At 44.6% G+C, this 16373-nt stretch overlaps 1 protein-coding gene across 1 annotated transcript; it reads left to right on the top strand.

Moving 5' to 3' along the window:
* The first annotated feature begins 692 nt into the window (after nucleotides 1-692).
* Nucleotides 693-15515, top strand: Idh1 (isocitrate dehydrogenase (NADP(+)) 1). Its single transcript, XM_036173798.1, has 7 exons — nucleotides 693-1003; nucleotides 3821-3926; nucleotides 6103-6280; nucleotides 7232-7383; nucleotides 10837-10977; nucleotides 11620-11782; nucleotides 14615-15515. Exons 1-7 carry the CDS (start codon nucleotides 860-862, stop codon nucleotides 14703-14705), a joined length of 975 nt encoding a protein of 324 aa, XP_036029691.1. The 5' UTR covers nucleotides 693-859; the 3' UTR covers nucleotides 14706-15515.
* The last annotated feature ends 858 nt before the right edge of the window (nucleotides 15516-16373 follow it).

The raw sequence follows: 16373 nt of genomic DNA, 5'->3' as shown, positions 1-16373 counted from the left end.
GCTCTGTGGACAGCCAGCATTCATTCCTCTGTGAATGGTCTGCATTGTGGGAGCTAGTACTAAATACAGTGTATACAAGCTGGGTGGTGGATTCCATTACTTATCCAATAAACCACAGGCTTCTTTCCAGAACAAAGAGACTTACTCAAGAAGTAGGGGAAGGTTCACCTATGATTAACTGGCTTCAACAAAAAGAGTTCTCAGCTCTTTTTGGCACTGATCGACAGAGCTAACCTTCCCACCACTTCAATGCCAGAAATACAAAACAAAACAAGAACAAAAAAAATCCTTTTACCTCTCCACCTCTTTATTGATAAAGTATAAAGCTTACTATGGGAAAATAAGGTTGTACTTGGGTTTAATCTGTATAATTGTATGGAGAGAAACCAGGCCAAGGGTTGCCTGTGTGTTGTTGCTGCCCTTATATGGTGAAAAGCAGGAGGCAGTTTAGCAGAGTTTGTGGCTTTCCTGACAGACAGCTTCCCATTGCAGTTCCTGGAAGCAGGGCCCAGCCTCTAAGTGTCTCTTCACTCCTTTTTTCGTAGACAGGCACCCACCTTTTGTTTAGGCTGTATTGATGCTAAAACTTGACCTATGTAGATGTGTTTGGGGATGGGGGCGTGTCTTCACTTTGGCCCAGCAAGCTCTGCAGGTAGGTGACAGCCTGTCAGTTTGTCTACGAAGCTAAGCTGGCATCTCTCCCTCTCCAAGCTATGACCTAGGCATAGAGAACCGTGATGCCACCAATGACCAGGTCACCAAGGATGCTGCAGAAGCTATAAAGAAGTACAATGTTGGTGTCAAGTGTGCCACTATCACCCCTGATGAGAAGAGGGTTGAGGAGTTCAAGTTGAAACAAATGTGGAAATCGCCGAACGGCACTATCCGAAACATCCTTGGTGGCACTGTCTTCAGGGAAGCTATTATCTGCAAAAACATCCCCCGACTGGTGACAGGCTGGGTAAAGCCCATCATCATTGGTCGGCATGCGTATGGAGACCAAGTAAGTTGTTTGAACACAATTTGATTTTTTTTTCATGTTTATTTTTTTGTGGATCTGTAGCTCCAATTTCCCTGTTTTGTTCTTTGGGTTTCTCTGCCCTTAAGAGGGGTCGAACATATATTATGCATAAGCTGTATATTCACATATGCTTAGGAAAGGGTAAAAATATAAACTTTCAAATAAGCACTCATCTTAACACTTTTCTCCCCAAACATATCTTTATCTTTTTGTTACATTGTTCCATATGATACTATCATTTTTGCATTGGTAATACCATGGGCTCAGACCAGTGCTTTTCAATGCTGTCTGCACAGTGGGATCCCTTCATGAGATTTTGCTGTTGATGGTGGTGAGCGCCGATGGTTTTATCTCATTGCTTCTTTGTTTGTTTTTTTTGTTTTGTTTTTTGGTTTGTTTCACTTCCACTATCTGAGTCCCATCCTAGAGCAGTTGAAATCTGAATTTTGTGAGGATCGGAGCTTTTAAAAAACGCCAGCAGATCCTAATGAGCAGCCACATTAAGAACTACCAAACAGTGCTGGGTAGTGGTGCCCAGCACCTTTAATCCCAGCACTTGGGAGGCAGAGGCAGGCAGATCTCCATGTTCGAGGCCAGCCTGGTTTACATAGTGAGTTCCAGGACAGCCAGGAAAAACACAGAGAAACCCTGTCTTGGAAAAACCAAAGGGTGGGGGGAGGGGGAGCACTACCGAACATATTAAAACTGATTACTTTGTGGGTAAAGGGAAAGTCACCCAATAATTGAAATCAGGCTTGTCAAGGTATTCTGAATTGCTTGGAGAACAAATGTCATTTCTGTACCTGTATAAATAGTTTCATTGGTGAGTTGAGCAGAAATGGTGTAATGACACAAACTCCAAAGTCTGTTGAAACTGAAGTTTTGGGTCTTAATAGAAATATATATCGAAATGCACCTTAACAAATGGAAATCTGTAATGCTGGCATCTAGAGGTTTCCATGGAGTCCCTCCTGAAAATAGTGTGGCCACAGCTGTCCCTGTGCTCCTGGGACAGGGTCACCGGCTTGGTCTTTGACGTGTCATGTGGCTTTCGTTTCACACTGTGGCTCCTGCTATTTCTTCATCCTGGCCAGCCCTTCACAGATGTCTCCCGGAGGCCTGAGCAAGGGAATCTAAATGGCAGAAGTACAGACTCCCTATCATGAACACTACCCTGTGTAGCACACTGCCTAGTCAGGATTTTTCTTTTGTTTGGTCTTTTGGTTGCTTAATATTTGTGGTATCCGGTCATTTTGAAGAATAGATTATCTTTGTTTTTTTTTGTTTTGTTTTTGTTTTGTTTTTTTTTGGAAACAGCATGTTGACTTACTGTTAAATGTTCATAGATCTGAACAAAGTATTTTAGGGCACATCAGTGCCTCGATTACCGTAATAAAGTACTTTCTACGACAGAAGTATTTAATCTATTTAATCTTCTCTGTTATCTGACTGCTTTTTTTTTTTTTTTAACACACTGTGGCTAAGATTACTGTAAAGCAACAGGTGTGGCTGGCACCTGCTGGTACCTGATGCTAGTCACTGGATAAAACAGACAACTGAAAAAGACCCCATGCAGCAATGACTTGTGGGTGCCTGGCATGGGCTGGGTACCCGTCTGGGAAGTCCCTGGCCTTTGAACAGCCTTAACCTGGGGCTGTCAGTCTGCCATGCTGCTTCCAGAATGAGTGCTTTTTGTGGCTATAGGTCTGTTAGTAATCATGATCACCACAGAGAGCGACAAGGCCCTGAAAACCTGACAGCGGTTCACCTGCCAGGCCATTTGACCTCGTGTTTTCTTTCCCCAGGCCCTTCTTGAAAAACGGGGTCAGAATGAGATTTGCTCAGCATTGGACTTCTAGCTTAGAATCAGGACCCAGCACAGGCTCTGCTGACATCATCAGCACCAGAGCTGGTGGCGTTGGCGTCTCCAGCCAATGTCATCTTTCTTCGTGGTCTCATTTTCCCCCCGCTTCTGACACTTGGAACGTCTTTAGTAGCTCTCTCCTGTATTTGTCTTTATGTGGCTGTGAGCTCCCTGAATGAAAATGTCCGTGAGGGATAGTGTGATGGTCAGTTTAACACAGTCTGGAATCGCCTGAGAAAGGAGTTACAATAAGGAAATGTCTAGAGCTTGTCAGTGAGGGATTTTTTTCAACCCAGTTAGTTTAAGTGGAAAGGTCCTCCCTGAATGTGGCTGGCACCATTTCCCCACACTGGGCCTTGGACTGAATGAGAGAGCAAGTTGAGCATAAGCATGCATTCATTGCTCTCCCTTCTGGATTTTATGTGATATGGCTTCCCCAGCTTCTGCTGTGTGACTTCCTCGATGTGGGGGACTATACCCTGGGACTGAGCTGAAATAAACCCCTTCTCCCTAAATTGCTTTTATTGGGGTATTTGATCGCAGCAACAGACACAAAGCTAAGACAGAACTTTATGTTGGTCTCTGGCCTCTCTGAATTGGTGCTCATAAAATTACCGAATATGGGTGGGCTCCTGGTGAAGATTCGCTGATCTCAACTTGCACTATTACTACCTAATGGGACTCCCTGGACCCCTCATAACCCTATTTGAAACCAAAGAGCATCAAGTCACATTGCTGTGTTTGGCTATATAATCTATTTTTCTAACTCTTTTTTTTTTTTTTTTTTTTTTTGGAGCTGAGCTGAGGATCGAACTTAGGGCCTTGTGCTTGCTAGGCAAGCGCTCTACCACTGAGCTAAATCCCCAACCCAATTTTCTAACTCTTAACAGTTCCTGACGGGGCATTTTTCCTAATATGTGTTTCCCTCTGCACAGTACAGAGCGACTGACTTTGTTGTCCCCGGGCCAGGAAAAGTAGAGATAACCTATACACCAAAAGATGGAAGTCAGAAGGTGACGTACATGGTGCATAACTTCGAAGGTATGTACAGTCCCTCCAAGCTGCATTTCATCTTAACAGGGGCCTTCAGCAGTAACCTGGTCACTGTTTTGCAAAAACCGCCTTAAAAGGCCACCCGAATCTACCTACAACATTTCTGAGGAACATCAAAGTCTAACATAGAAAAGCGGTTAGTTCCATGTTTTCCCATGGCACAGCTAGACACCAGGGGGCGAGCCTGACCACTTAGGCGACAATGCAGAGGCAAAGCCAAGGGTGTCAGTATGCGTTTTCCTTAGAGGGAACAGTGTCAGCCATCTGCTGTTAGTGAAGTGTGTAAGTTAAGTGCTCAGATCTCCTGCCCCATACCCTTGTGCTTGCTCTGTTAGGCTTAGAATTCTACTTAGAATTGATTTCGTTATTTGCTACATTATTTTCTTTGTGCCTTTTTGGGAATCTGTAATGATTACTGAATTTGTAATGTTTACAGAAATAGCTTTGTAAACACTTCAAGTCTCTTTTGAAATTGAGAGCTGAATATAAAGCCAAAAAAAAAAAAAAAAAAAAAGTGCATTAAGGGATTGGAGGATGGTTTTATGGGTAAAGCACTGGCCACATAAATGTTAGGACCTGAGTTTGAATCCCCAGAATGCACATCAACGCCAAGGACAGTTGTATGTCTGTAACCCCAGTGCTCTGGGACAAGAAGTGAGACCAAGACAGGCGAACCCCTGGAAGTTCACAGGCTGCCTACCATGGCTCTGCAGCAGTTAGCAACAAGAGACCCCGCCTTAAAGTGGAAGACCAACACCCTGAGTTGTCCTGACCTCCACACATAGTGGTGTGCACAGACATGAACACACACGTGTACACAGTCACACACACACACACACACACACACACACACACACACACTTATCTCAAAGGCTCATTAGGGAAAACTGTCCACGAATGAAAGCATTCACATGGCGCTCCCATCGCGTCTGTTTGCCTTGTCTCCTCTAGGCAGTATTCTAATAGAATCGAGTTCTGCGGGTTTTAGTGTTTTTCACGTTCTCAGCCAAGTTACCCTGGGGCCTTGGCATGGATTCAGGTTCTGACTTTCAGTAATAACAGAGGTCAATTAATAAGAGTTGGGAAGCACCGGTGATTACACATAACAAGTATTTCCACCAGTTACTGTAGGTGCATTCAGTGTCCCCCAGGAAATGAGAAGATTTTTACCCAGTAGTTAAAATGCAGATCTTTCTCTGTGTCTGAAGATTGAGGATACCTAAGTTTAAAATGCACGCTGGGAATTGGTAGGGTGACTGACTCCCGGCATAAAGGGCTTGCTGTGCAAATCTGAGTTCAAATCCTCAGGATGCACATAGAAAACCAGTCACAGAAGCAATGTCTGTAACCCCAGTGTGTTCCAGGGAGATGGGAAGCAGAGACCAGGGCCTCTGGAAGCTCATGAGCAGGTTAATCTGATGTATGCAGCAGTGAGCAACAGAAGAGGTCCGGCCTGCAGCAGAAGACAAAGACTCAACCAGAATTTGTTTTCTGGCCTACATGGGTGCCATGGCACACAGGCACCACATTCTCTCTCTCTCTCTCTCTCTCTCTCTCTCTCTCTCTCTCTCTCTCTCACACACACACACACACACACACACACACACACACACACACACACCACATTCTCACACACACACAAACATAGTTATCATATATGCATAGTTAAAAAATTAAATACATGTTGGAAATTGTTAAAATGTGTAAAAAGTTCCAATTTACTTGCCCTCCCCCCCTCCCACCCTTTTTTTTTTGAGACAGAGTCTCAGTATATAGCCCTGGCTATCCTGGAATTCCCTGTGTAGCCCAGGCTGGCCTCAAACTCACGGAGATCTGCCTGCCTCTAACTCCCAAGAGCTGGGATTAAAGATGTGGGCCTCCATGCCTACCATCTTCAGGGTCTTAAAGACCATATGATTTTCTTAACCGCTGTTGCCCTTCCAAAAATACCTTAGAACATCCTTATCCAGCACAAATGCTTCGCCTCTGTGCCTGTGCCATAGCCTGCCTGTTCAGGTTGGAAGTTCACCGAATTTCACAGTGCTGGCCCAGTGGTGGCTGCTGAGAAGTTGGTCCTTGGGTATTGTGCGTCGTTTTAGCCCTGCTACAGATAGCATCACCCTTACCTTTCTCCTCTTTGTTCTCGGCGGTTTCCCCTCCACAGAAGGTGGCGGTGTTGCCATGGGCATGTACAACCAGGACAAGTCCATTGAAGACTTTGCACACAGTTCCTTCCAAATGGCTCTGTCCAAGGGCTGGCCTTTGTATCTAAGCACCAAAAACACTATTCTGAAGAAGTATGATGGACGCTTCAAAGACATCTTTCAGGAGATCTATGACAAGTAACTACAGCTCTTCTGTTCCTTTTTCTGTTAGGCTGGCATCCAGGGTGTGGCCCCTGGGACAAACTGAGAGAGCGTCATCACTGATCCTTACCTTAGGCAATGGCAAATCTGACTGAGTTTAGCGGGACTGGAAGGAAACCCCCCTGAGGCGTCCTTAGGGGATACATGTGCTCTTAAATCAGGGGCACACGTTTCCTTTTTGGTAGGGGAAAGGTTGTTTAATGTTTGAACAAAGTGGCCCACGTATGTTATAAAGTACTGATGTTTCAAAAGTGTGAGTTTCTGTTGCCGACCCAGTTTGTTTCTTTTCTAGAGACCTTTGCTATGAGCGAAAGGTCTGCTTTAAGCTGTCATTGTTTAGGATATAACAGTTTTCATTTCATCCACACAAAAGGCATGCATGTGTCAACTCCTAACACGGCATAACTCCCTGTTAGAGCAAGTGTTGGATGGGGCGGGGATTTAGAAGCATTGAGATGACTCTTCCTACTGACCATCTGTTCCAGGCCTGGGCACTATCCACAGTGTGTCCTAGTCCTGAAATGTACCAAGCAGTGAAACAGTCTATCCCCCCCTTTATTATATTTTTAAAATAAGTTAAATCTCAGAATCTGATCATTATATTAAAAATGATAGGGCATAAAGAAGTACTTGGGAGAATCAGTTTTTCTCACCTAATTCTTAGACCTTCATTCATAAGACAGAGAGTATTGTTCTTAAAGATGACCAGTTTGAGGCTTCACCATTAGAAGGTGATTGGTAGGAATCTAAGCACATGTCTGTCAGTCCCAAGTTTGTGTATCTACACAAACAGTCCCAAGACTACAGTCCCGAGGCTGTGACTACTAAAATAATGTTTCCTGTCCCTTTGGGGAGTTGCAAATGGCTTCCCTAATAAAACTAATTCTGTTTTATGTTTGCTTTCGTTTGTTTGTTTGTTTGTTTTAGGCAGTACAAATCCCAGTTTGAAGCTCAGAAGATCTGGTATGAGCATAGGCTCATTGATGATATGGTAGCCCAAGCTATGAAGTCAGAGGGAGGCTTCATCTGGGCCTGTAAAAACTATGACGGTGACGTGCAGTCGGACTCAGTAGCCCAAGGTAAACAACCAGAGACCCGGGTAGAGGAAGCATGTGACTGCTGGCAGTGAGGTCCATTCCACAAAGTTCTCGGGTGTGATAAGGGAATTTCTTAATCCTTCTTTGGCAAGTGATGAAATGTTAGCACTTTGGGGTGTCTTCTCAGGTAAGGGAATCAAGCTCCTCCTGGGAAAGTGGCTTTGTTCAAGGTCACATAGGAAGTTCCAAAGTGATTTGACATTCCTGGCTCCAGCCTTACATTGGTAACACACCGCAGCCTTTTACCCTACTTGAAGTTTCAAAGCTTCTAGTCGGTCTGAATTTCCCTATCTTCTCACGGTGAGAATGTGAAAAGAGGCCAGGCATGGTGGTGGACACCCCTAATCTCAGGAGGCAGAAGCTAGTGGATTCCTTTGAGTTCCAAAGCCAGAATGGTTTACATGGCGAGTTCAAGGACAGCCAGGATACAGAGAGAAGTTCTGTCTCAAAGAAACAACCAGAAGAATGTAGAGAGAAAACCAAGAAGGAGGAGTAAATTGAGGGACCCCAGCACCAAGGATGGGGTCTCTAAGAGTTTATTCATGTGGCAGCGGGTCCTAAGCATGCCCCTGCTGCCAGCCTTGAAGGCTGTTCTGATGCTCTGTAGAGCAGTTGTGTGGTGTTTAGCTTCGAACACCGAGGAAGTGAGCGAAGCCCATGCTGTTCACAGAAATTCCAAGAACCAGGGTGGTTGTGCCAGGTGTGAGGTCCAAATCAATCCACATCAGTTCCCTGACTTCCTCGGCACCAGAGACCTCTATGAACCTGAATCTCCCCAGAGGAATGTTTGTGTTAGAGTCAATTATGTTTGCTTTTCCTGGGTAGGTATTACTTTTGCTCTTGTGAAAGCTGGGTCTCTCTTGTCGGTTTGAAAACCAGCAGACCAGCCCAACACAAGAGAGCTTTAGTATCAGATATGTGGGTTATACAGCTTTCTGTATTCTCCATCTGGCTCTCTAAAATCTCAAACATTCACGCTGAGTGGACAGGGGTAAGAACCGTTCTTTGCCGCGACTCCATGGTAGGTAGGGAAGGGAAACCATTCCTTGTCATCAGAGATCTGGGAAAGGTGTAACAAAGTCATCCCAAGACCTTGTCTGTGCTAGGCAAGTACAGTACTGTGAGCTAAGTCCCTACATCCATTGTTTTGTCTTAGGAAGAAGCATCTAGAGCAAGCGTGATAAGCCCTAATAACAACAAGACCCTAGAGCAGTAGTTTTCAACATGTGGGTCTTGACCCCAAAGGGGTCGCACATCAGATATTTACATTACGATCCATAACAGAAGCAAAATTACAGTTATGAAGTATCAAAAAAAAGATAATTTTGTGGTTGGGGGTCAGCACAACACGAAGAACTATATTCAAGTGTCAAGCTTTGGGAAGGTTGAGAACCACTGCCTTGAGCCTATAAATCGGGGGATCTCAGAGAGCCAGTCAGATTACAAGGCAACAGAGCTGGCTTCCCTTTTGTTCTTGAGAGGTACAGCTGCTGATGTGCTCGGTGTGACAGTGGCACCAGCTGGTGTCTGAGTAGACACATGGGGAGGAGCCGTGAAATCACAGTTGGGTAGAACGCAGGTCAGTGAGTACTGACCTCTCCAGTCCTGCTCATCTGAAGCCCCAGGGCAGCACCGTGACTGGAGGCAGCTACTGATCCCACACAGAGGCATCTTTCTTTCCTTTTACCTTTGCTTGCCAATTTCAAAATAAGGATTTCTTACTAGATCAGCGTGAATAGATTTAGATTGGTACAGAGAGGCGGGTGGGAAGAGAAATCGCAATTCCTCAGGAGCATGCTTACGACCTGTTGACAGAGAATGAGCTCTTGGGGATCCATCCTTTGGGGGTTAGGGGTCCCTCACTTTACTCCTTGCTAGCACCTTGGTCCTCTTTTTACGTTCTCACCGTGAGGTATGACGATAGAGAAATTGTGTGACTCTCAAATTTGGTTTGCATTTCGAGGGGGGGGGTTGTTTTTGTTTTTTTGTTTTTTCGAGACAGGGTTTCTCTGTGTAGCTTTGTGCCTTTCCTAGAACTCACTTGGTAGCCCAGGCTAGCCTCAAACTCACAGAGATCCGCCTGGCTCTGCCTCCCGAGTGCTGGGATTAAAGGCATGTGCCGCCGCCGCCAACCGGCTCTGTTTTTTTTTTCTTGTTGTTGTTTTTTTTTTTAAATCATCAAATGCATGAGATAACAAGGTAAAAAGAGAAAAGATTGATTTCACTGAGGTCAAAGATGACCAAAACCATCGGGGCTGGTAACTGTGGCTCAGCAGGCAAAGAAAGGCATCTACCACCAAGCCTGGTGATGCAGTTCAGTTCCCAGGATCCACATGGTAGAAGGCGACTCTAAAAAGTTGTCCTCTGACCTCCACATGTACATGTGTGTGCGTGCATGCACAAACACACACCCCAAGTATAAAATTTTAAAAAATTAGTATGACCAAAGAATAAAATTTTAAAAAAATTAAAAAAAAAAAAAAAAGACATCTTCTTGGTGTCAGACTAAAAAAAAAAAAAAAGGTGGCCTGCTTGTAACCTGTTTATTATGTTTGTGTCATCAGCTTCATTAGGTGCTCATAGGAGAATAGTGAAAATGAAGAGGTACTTTGTAAGCAAGAGAATGCATAAAAAGAAAAGGTGGTTGCATGGACTTAAATGTTGGAGTCAGCTTCTCTGAGTAGGATACTACAGAAATGTCAAGAGTATTGAACAGAGAAAGCAAGTGGGATGTCCCTGCATCCAACCCATCCTCCTCTTAATCTGCCTTTTCTTTCCGCCCCAGCAAGGGTGAGCCATGTGGGGGCAGCAGATAACTCACTTTCATTCTATGGAAAAGAACGTGCTCTCCACATAAGGACAATAGAGTGAGCTCTTACTTGATAGGAAGTTCTTTTCTTTAATTTTTTGTTTTTTGTTTTTCGAGACAGGGTTTCTCTGTATAGTTTTGTGCCTTTCCTGGAACTTACTTTGTAGACCAGGCTGGCCTCAAACTCACAGAGATCCACCTGCCTCTGCCTCCCGAGTGCTGGGACTAAAGGCGTGCGCCAACACTGCCCGGCTGGAAGTTCTGTTCTAAGGAATATAAGTATGACACCACATAGTCAGGATTATGTGTATATTCCTCTAATCCCACAACTCAGTGAAGTAGGTGTTTTTATTCTCCAATTTTATAGGAAGGAAAAGTGTGAAGCCACAAAATTATAGGTGGTCCCCTATCACAGAGCAGATGCTCCTAAGAGAGTAGAGTTGCCTTCCCAGACAGGTTGACTCAGACTTGAAGCTGGGATCCTGTTTTCTGAAGAGCAGAAGCGTTCTTGATGGTTGTACATACATGTGCCAGGCTTATCATAATCTGTCATCGTCAAGCCCCTTACTCTAGATCAGTGCTGTTCATGCAGTTGGACCCAACACTTCATGTTCTACCACTTACAGGTTATGGTTCCCTTGGCATGATGACCAGTGTGCTGATTTGCCCAGATGGTAAGACGGTAGAAGCAGAGGCTGCCCATGGCACCGTCACACGTCACTACCGCATGTACCAGAAGGGACAGGAGACGTCCACCAACCCCATTGGTAAGATGCTCTCCTTGACTGATTTCCAGCCAGGGAAGTCTTCAAAGGCAATCTTACAGGAACCGAGACATGTACCTTTGCTACTTAGAGTCTCCTGTGTGAAATCATCACCAAGTTGCTGATTCATTTAGTGCTGGGGGTTGTGGTTTGTTTCACTTTGTTTTGTTTGGGTGGTGGGTGGTGAGACAAGGTCTCACTATGTGCCCCAGGCTAGCCTAGAACTTCTTTACATAGCACAGGCTAGCCTTCAACTTTTAGCAATCTCCCTGCCTCTACTTACCAAAGGCTGGGATTATTGGTGTGTGCCACCATGGCCAGCTATGAGGAGCTATTTTAATGTCCTTTAAAATACATAAGGTTGGTCTTCTATTTTGTTGGAGAGTAGACATTACAGAGAAGAGTGTTTTCAAAAGCATTTTCCTTTACCCCTGGAATAGTGAAGTGTCACTTAAAGCCAAAGGGATAAGTCTCTAACGGGGCTTCAGATAAAATATTTCCAACTGTCCTAAAACTCTAATTCATAGCATCTAATGATGCCCATCACCTAGACAAAAACCTGCTCCATCTCTGGAAAGAGTGAAATACTTGGAATCCCCATAACTAGAGTGATAAAAATATAGACTTCTCCTTTTCTTTTTGTAGCTTCCATTTTTGCCTGGTCCCGGGGGTTAGCCCACAGAGCAAAACTTGATAACAACACTGAGCTCAGCTTCTTTGCAAAGGCTTTGGAAGAAGTCTGCATTGAGACCATCGAGGCTGGCTTGATGACTAAGGACTTGGCTGCTTGCATTAAAGGCTTACCCAAGTAAGTGTAAGATGCTCTGAACTCTGTGGTCAAATCACCCCTCTTTGGAATTAAGTGAGTTGTTCCTCTTTTCTGGGGCCAGCACAATACCGGTGTGTGTTTGGGTAGAAGGTAGAGAACCTACCGAGCTTTGTGAAATGTCCGGTCTTTCTACAGCCACTTCCTTTCACATTTGTTGCTGTAGCAGGAGAGTGGTCACAGATCACAGAGAAAAACATGGGCACAGTGGCATGCCTGTATATAAAACTAATTTTTTAAAGAGAACAAGAGGGCTGGAATGATGTCTCAGTGCTTATGAACATGTACTGCTCTTGTAGAGAACATGAGTCGGGTTCCCAGCACCCAGGTGAGGTGGCTCACAACTGCCTGTAAGTGCAACTCCAGGAGTTCCAAATTAGGCACCTGCACTGACATGCACACACACACACACACACACACACACACACACACACACTTAAAAATAATAGAAAGAAATCTTTAGGGAAGGGGTAAACAATGAAGGGAACGTTCTGATTAGGATATTCCACTCTTTTGTTTTCTTTAACTTACCAGTGAGTAAAGGAAACAGCGTAAGTATAAATATAAGTGATCCGGACAGCATAGTCCATTCTTGAAGTATCTGCAACCAGTAATCCAGCGTCCCTGTGGTGCCAGGGTTTGTCTGAGGACCTGGGAGCCAGTATCCTAGCTAAATTAGCTGTTTTAGTCAGAATCTTCTCCCAAAGTCAAAGCTAGTTACTGCATCTCATCTCAAATTCTGGAGTCAGCCCTAAAACTATATACACACAGCAAAAAATGGACCTTAGAACTGTATACACACAACAAAAATGGACCCGAAAACTATATACACACAACAAAAATGGACCCTAAAACCATATACAGACAACAAAAATGGACCCTAAAACCATAGACACAACAAAAATGGACCCTAAAACCGTATACACACAACAAAAATGGACCCTAAAACCATAGACACAACAAAAATGGACCCTAAAACCGTATACACACAAGAAAAATGGACCCTGAAACCATATACACACAAACAATAAAAATAGACCCTAAAACCGTATACACACAAACAACAAAAATGGACTCATCGGGTTGTATTTATATATTTGTGCATACATATGCACATATATGTAACAATAATAATTTGGGACAACCCATCAATTAGAGAGTGGGGGGACCTGGGAGTGTCTGAAAGGAGGAAAGTGGTACAATTATATTCAACTAAAAATGTATAAAAATAAAATTGTAAATAAAAAGGAAATTCTACTAAACAATAAACTAGTAGCACATCCCTACCTATTAGAGATCTGTCACCATGAGTGTAGCCCAGGAAATGTTTCTTAACTTAAATCTCAAAGGTTCATAGGAAATGTTCTTACCAGTGTAGAGGTCTTATAATCTATTCTTCAGGCATTTATTAGCAATCTTCTCCCAGACAATCCATTGCCTTTTGTTTTTATTAAGACACAGATGAAAATAGGCACACTAAAGCCTATTTTAAGAGCACAAAACTGTATGGGAATGCAGGTAAACACATGGCTGTGCCCCGGATGGGCTTTGTTATTTCTAAGAATAAAAAAATAAGAAGGGGCCGGGCGGTGGTGGAGCACGCCTTTAATCCCAGCACTCGGGAGGCAGAGGCAGGTGGATCTCTGTGAGTTTGAGGTCAGCCTGGTCTCCAAAGCAAGTTCCAGGAAAGGCATAAAGCTACACAGAGAAACCCTGTCTTGGGAAAAAAAAAAAGGGATGGTTCCAGTCACATTGGCATTATCTGGAATTGAAGCTCCAATTGGTTCAAAGCCACACAGCAAGGAGCCTCCTGTGTTGTATGCACCTGTGTCTGTCTGCACTGCAGGCTGTCCTGTGGATGTATGCACCTGTGTCTGTCTGCACTGCAGGCTGCTCTGTGGATGTATACACCTGTGTCTGCACTGCAGGCTGCCCTGTGGATGTATGCACCTGTGTCTGTCTGCACTGCAGGCTGTCCTGTGGATGTATGCACCTGTGTCTGTCTGCACTGCAGGCTGCCCTGTGGATGTATGCACCTGTGTCTGTCTGCACTGCAGGCTGCTCTGTGGATGTATACACCTGTGTCTGCACTGCAGGCTGCCCTGTGGATGTACACACCTGTGTCTGTCTGCACTGCAGGCTGTCCTGTGGATGTATGCACCTATGTCTGTCTGCACTGCAGGCTGCCCTGTGGATGTACACACCTGTGTCTGCACTGCAGGCTGCCCTGTGGATGTATGCACCTGTGTCTGTCTGCACTGCAGGCTGTCCTGTGGATGTGTGCACCTGTGTCTGTCTGCACTGCAGGCTGCCCTATGGATGTACACACCTGTGTCTGCACTGCAGGCTGCCCTGTGGATGTATGCACCTGTGTCTGTCTGCACTGCAGGCTGCCCTATGGATGTACACACCTGTGTCTGCACTGCAGGCTGCCCTGTGGATGTACACACCTGTGTCTGTCTGCACTGCAGGCTGCCCTGTGGGTGTATGCACCTGTGTCTGTCTGCACTGCAGGCTGCCCTGTGGATGTACACACCTGTGTCTGCACTGCAGGCTGCCCTGTGGATGTACACACCTGTGTCTGTCTGCACTGCAGGCTGTCCTGTGGATGTATGCACCTGTGGCTTGCTGCAGGCTGCCCTGAGCATGATCAGTCCAGGAACCTCAATCATTGCCCACAGATTTGTAGCTGGTTAACATTAATCACTTTTCTTCTAGAAGTTTGAGTAGTGTGGCTAGGATTTGTTTTTAATTACCTCCTAGCATACCAGAGAAAAAAACTAAATTTCCTTCTTCTTTTGTTTCTCCCACCAGCGTACAACGTTCTGACTACTTGAATACATTTGAGTTCATGGACAAACTTGCAGAAAACTTGAAGGCCAAGCTAGCTCAGGCCAAACTTTAAGGTCAAACCTGGGCCTTGCGGGGACAAGTCCTTGTGGTAACTAAGTCCACAGGTTTACATTTTTTTTTTTTTTAAGTAACACTCAAGGATAAAAACAAAAATCATTTTATAATTTGTTTAGAAGACAGAGTTGAACTTTCCTATATGTTTACAGGCTTTTCCTTTTTCATATAGTTACTGCCGCCTCTATGGGCACGATGGGGACTTTTTTTTAACCTGTATTTTATTGGTTGGTAGCAGTCTAGGAATGATGTTAGTCACATGGGTGTCACTTTTTCTCCTGCTCTGGTGTAAATGACCAAAATCAGAAGTACTCCAAGAGGTGAACGGTAGCTACAGTGTGGCTCCCTATAAAGGTGAAAAGGAGAGTGTGAGCACTGGGGGCTTTGGTGTGCACACGTTGCACTCTGTGTGGGAGAGAGCTGTACACAAGTGAGCTCACTCAAGACTGGAACAAATAGAACGTATGTAGCTAAAATGCATGGCAGCCATGTTCGCAAAGAGCATCAACATGTCCGATATACGAAATACGTTTTAAGGCCACTGGGGAATTCCAACTCTAGAATAAATGCAGGGGGTTGGGGTGGTCTGCCCTCTTTGATTTCCCTTTCTCCTCTGGCCTAGCCTAAGTATGATCCTACCCCAAGCGGCACATTTGCAATAATGGAAGCTGCACCTTTTTTTGGATTTCTGCTGGCCTGTTTCATTTCTTTTATATAAACGTGATTTTTCAGAAGTTGATATTCAACACTATTCCAGTCCTTCTAAACTGTTAATTTTAATTAAAATTACCTACTAATGATCCTTCTCCGTGTTTGTGCATTGTGTGTACTTAGATGCCCCGCCTTCATTTCTTTTCCTGTTACTGTAATAAAATACCTTGACGAAGGCCACTTAGAGGAGAAAAGGTTAGTGTTGCCTCACTGTTGAAGGTACAGTCCCCTCATGGCAGGGAGGTTAAGAGAGCAGAAGCTTGAAGCAGCTGGTCACGAGTCTACAGTCACAAAGCAGAAAGCATTTAAATGCCTGCTAGTGTTTAGCAAGCTTCCGCTGTTTCACATAGTCCAAGACCCTCTGGCCGGAAGTGGAGTCATCTACAGCCAAGGTGTGTCTTCCTATACTTTAACAGAAGTCATGATAATCCCTTACGTGTGTGCCCAGAGGCCATATCCTGGTGAGTCTAGACTCTGTCAAGTTGGAAAGTCACACTAACCGGCACAAATGCTATTATATCCTCGCCCTAGGAGTTGGAATTGAAGATATTTTTTCTCTTAAATAGTTTACTGTGGTGGGGGAAGGGTGTAAATTAACAGATAGTGAGAGAGGAATCTCCAGTGTGAGGAAAGAGGAGTATTATCAAACTATGAGAGGAGACACTGCATAAACTGAAGAGTGTAGGTACTGCCTTGTAAGTTAATAGAGAGACAGTGAAGAATCCTAAGAAGGAAGAGACATGTTTTCAGTCTTAAAAACAGCACTCTAGTAAAGACTCTGTGGTGGAGGGTAAGATCGGAGACATTGAGGGAGGAAGAGCACTTTTGAGGCAACTCTAGTCCCTTAATTGGAAAACATTAAAGGATGGCACTGAAAAGAGCCTGGCGTGGAATTCTGAGATCACAGAAGGGGGTGCAGCTGGAAACATCACTCAGTGAAGTGCTTTGAAGACCT

The sequence above is a fragment of the Onychomys torridus genome, chromosome 23 (genome assembly GCF_903995425.1).
Source record: "Onychomys torridus chromosome 23, mOncTor1.1, whole genome shotgun sequence".
In the NCBI taxonomy this organism is placed as follows: Eukaryota; Metazoa; Chordata; class Mammalia; order Rodentia; family Cricetidae; genus Onychomys; species Onychomys torridus.
This window is presented reverse-complemented; position numbering and strand designations above follow the sequence as displayed.

Coding starts and splice junctions, on each gene's coding strand:
- Idh1 (XM_036173798.1), top strand. CDS start 860: ATGTGGAAATCGCCGAACGGCACTATCCGAAACATCCTTGGTGGCACT. Junction 1,004..3,820: donor GGCATGCGTATGGAGACCAA/GTAAGTTGTTTG, acceptor CCCTCTGCACAG/TACAGAGCGACTGACTTTGT. Junction 7,384..10,836: donor GTCGGACTCAGTAGCCCAAG/GTAAACAACCAG, acceptor TACCACTTACAG/GTTATGGTTCCCTTGGCATG.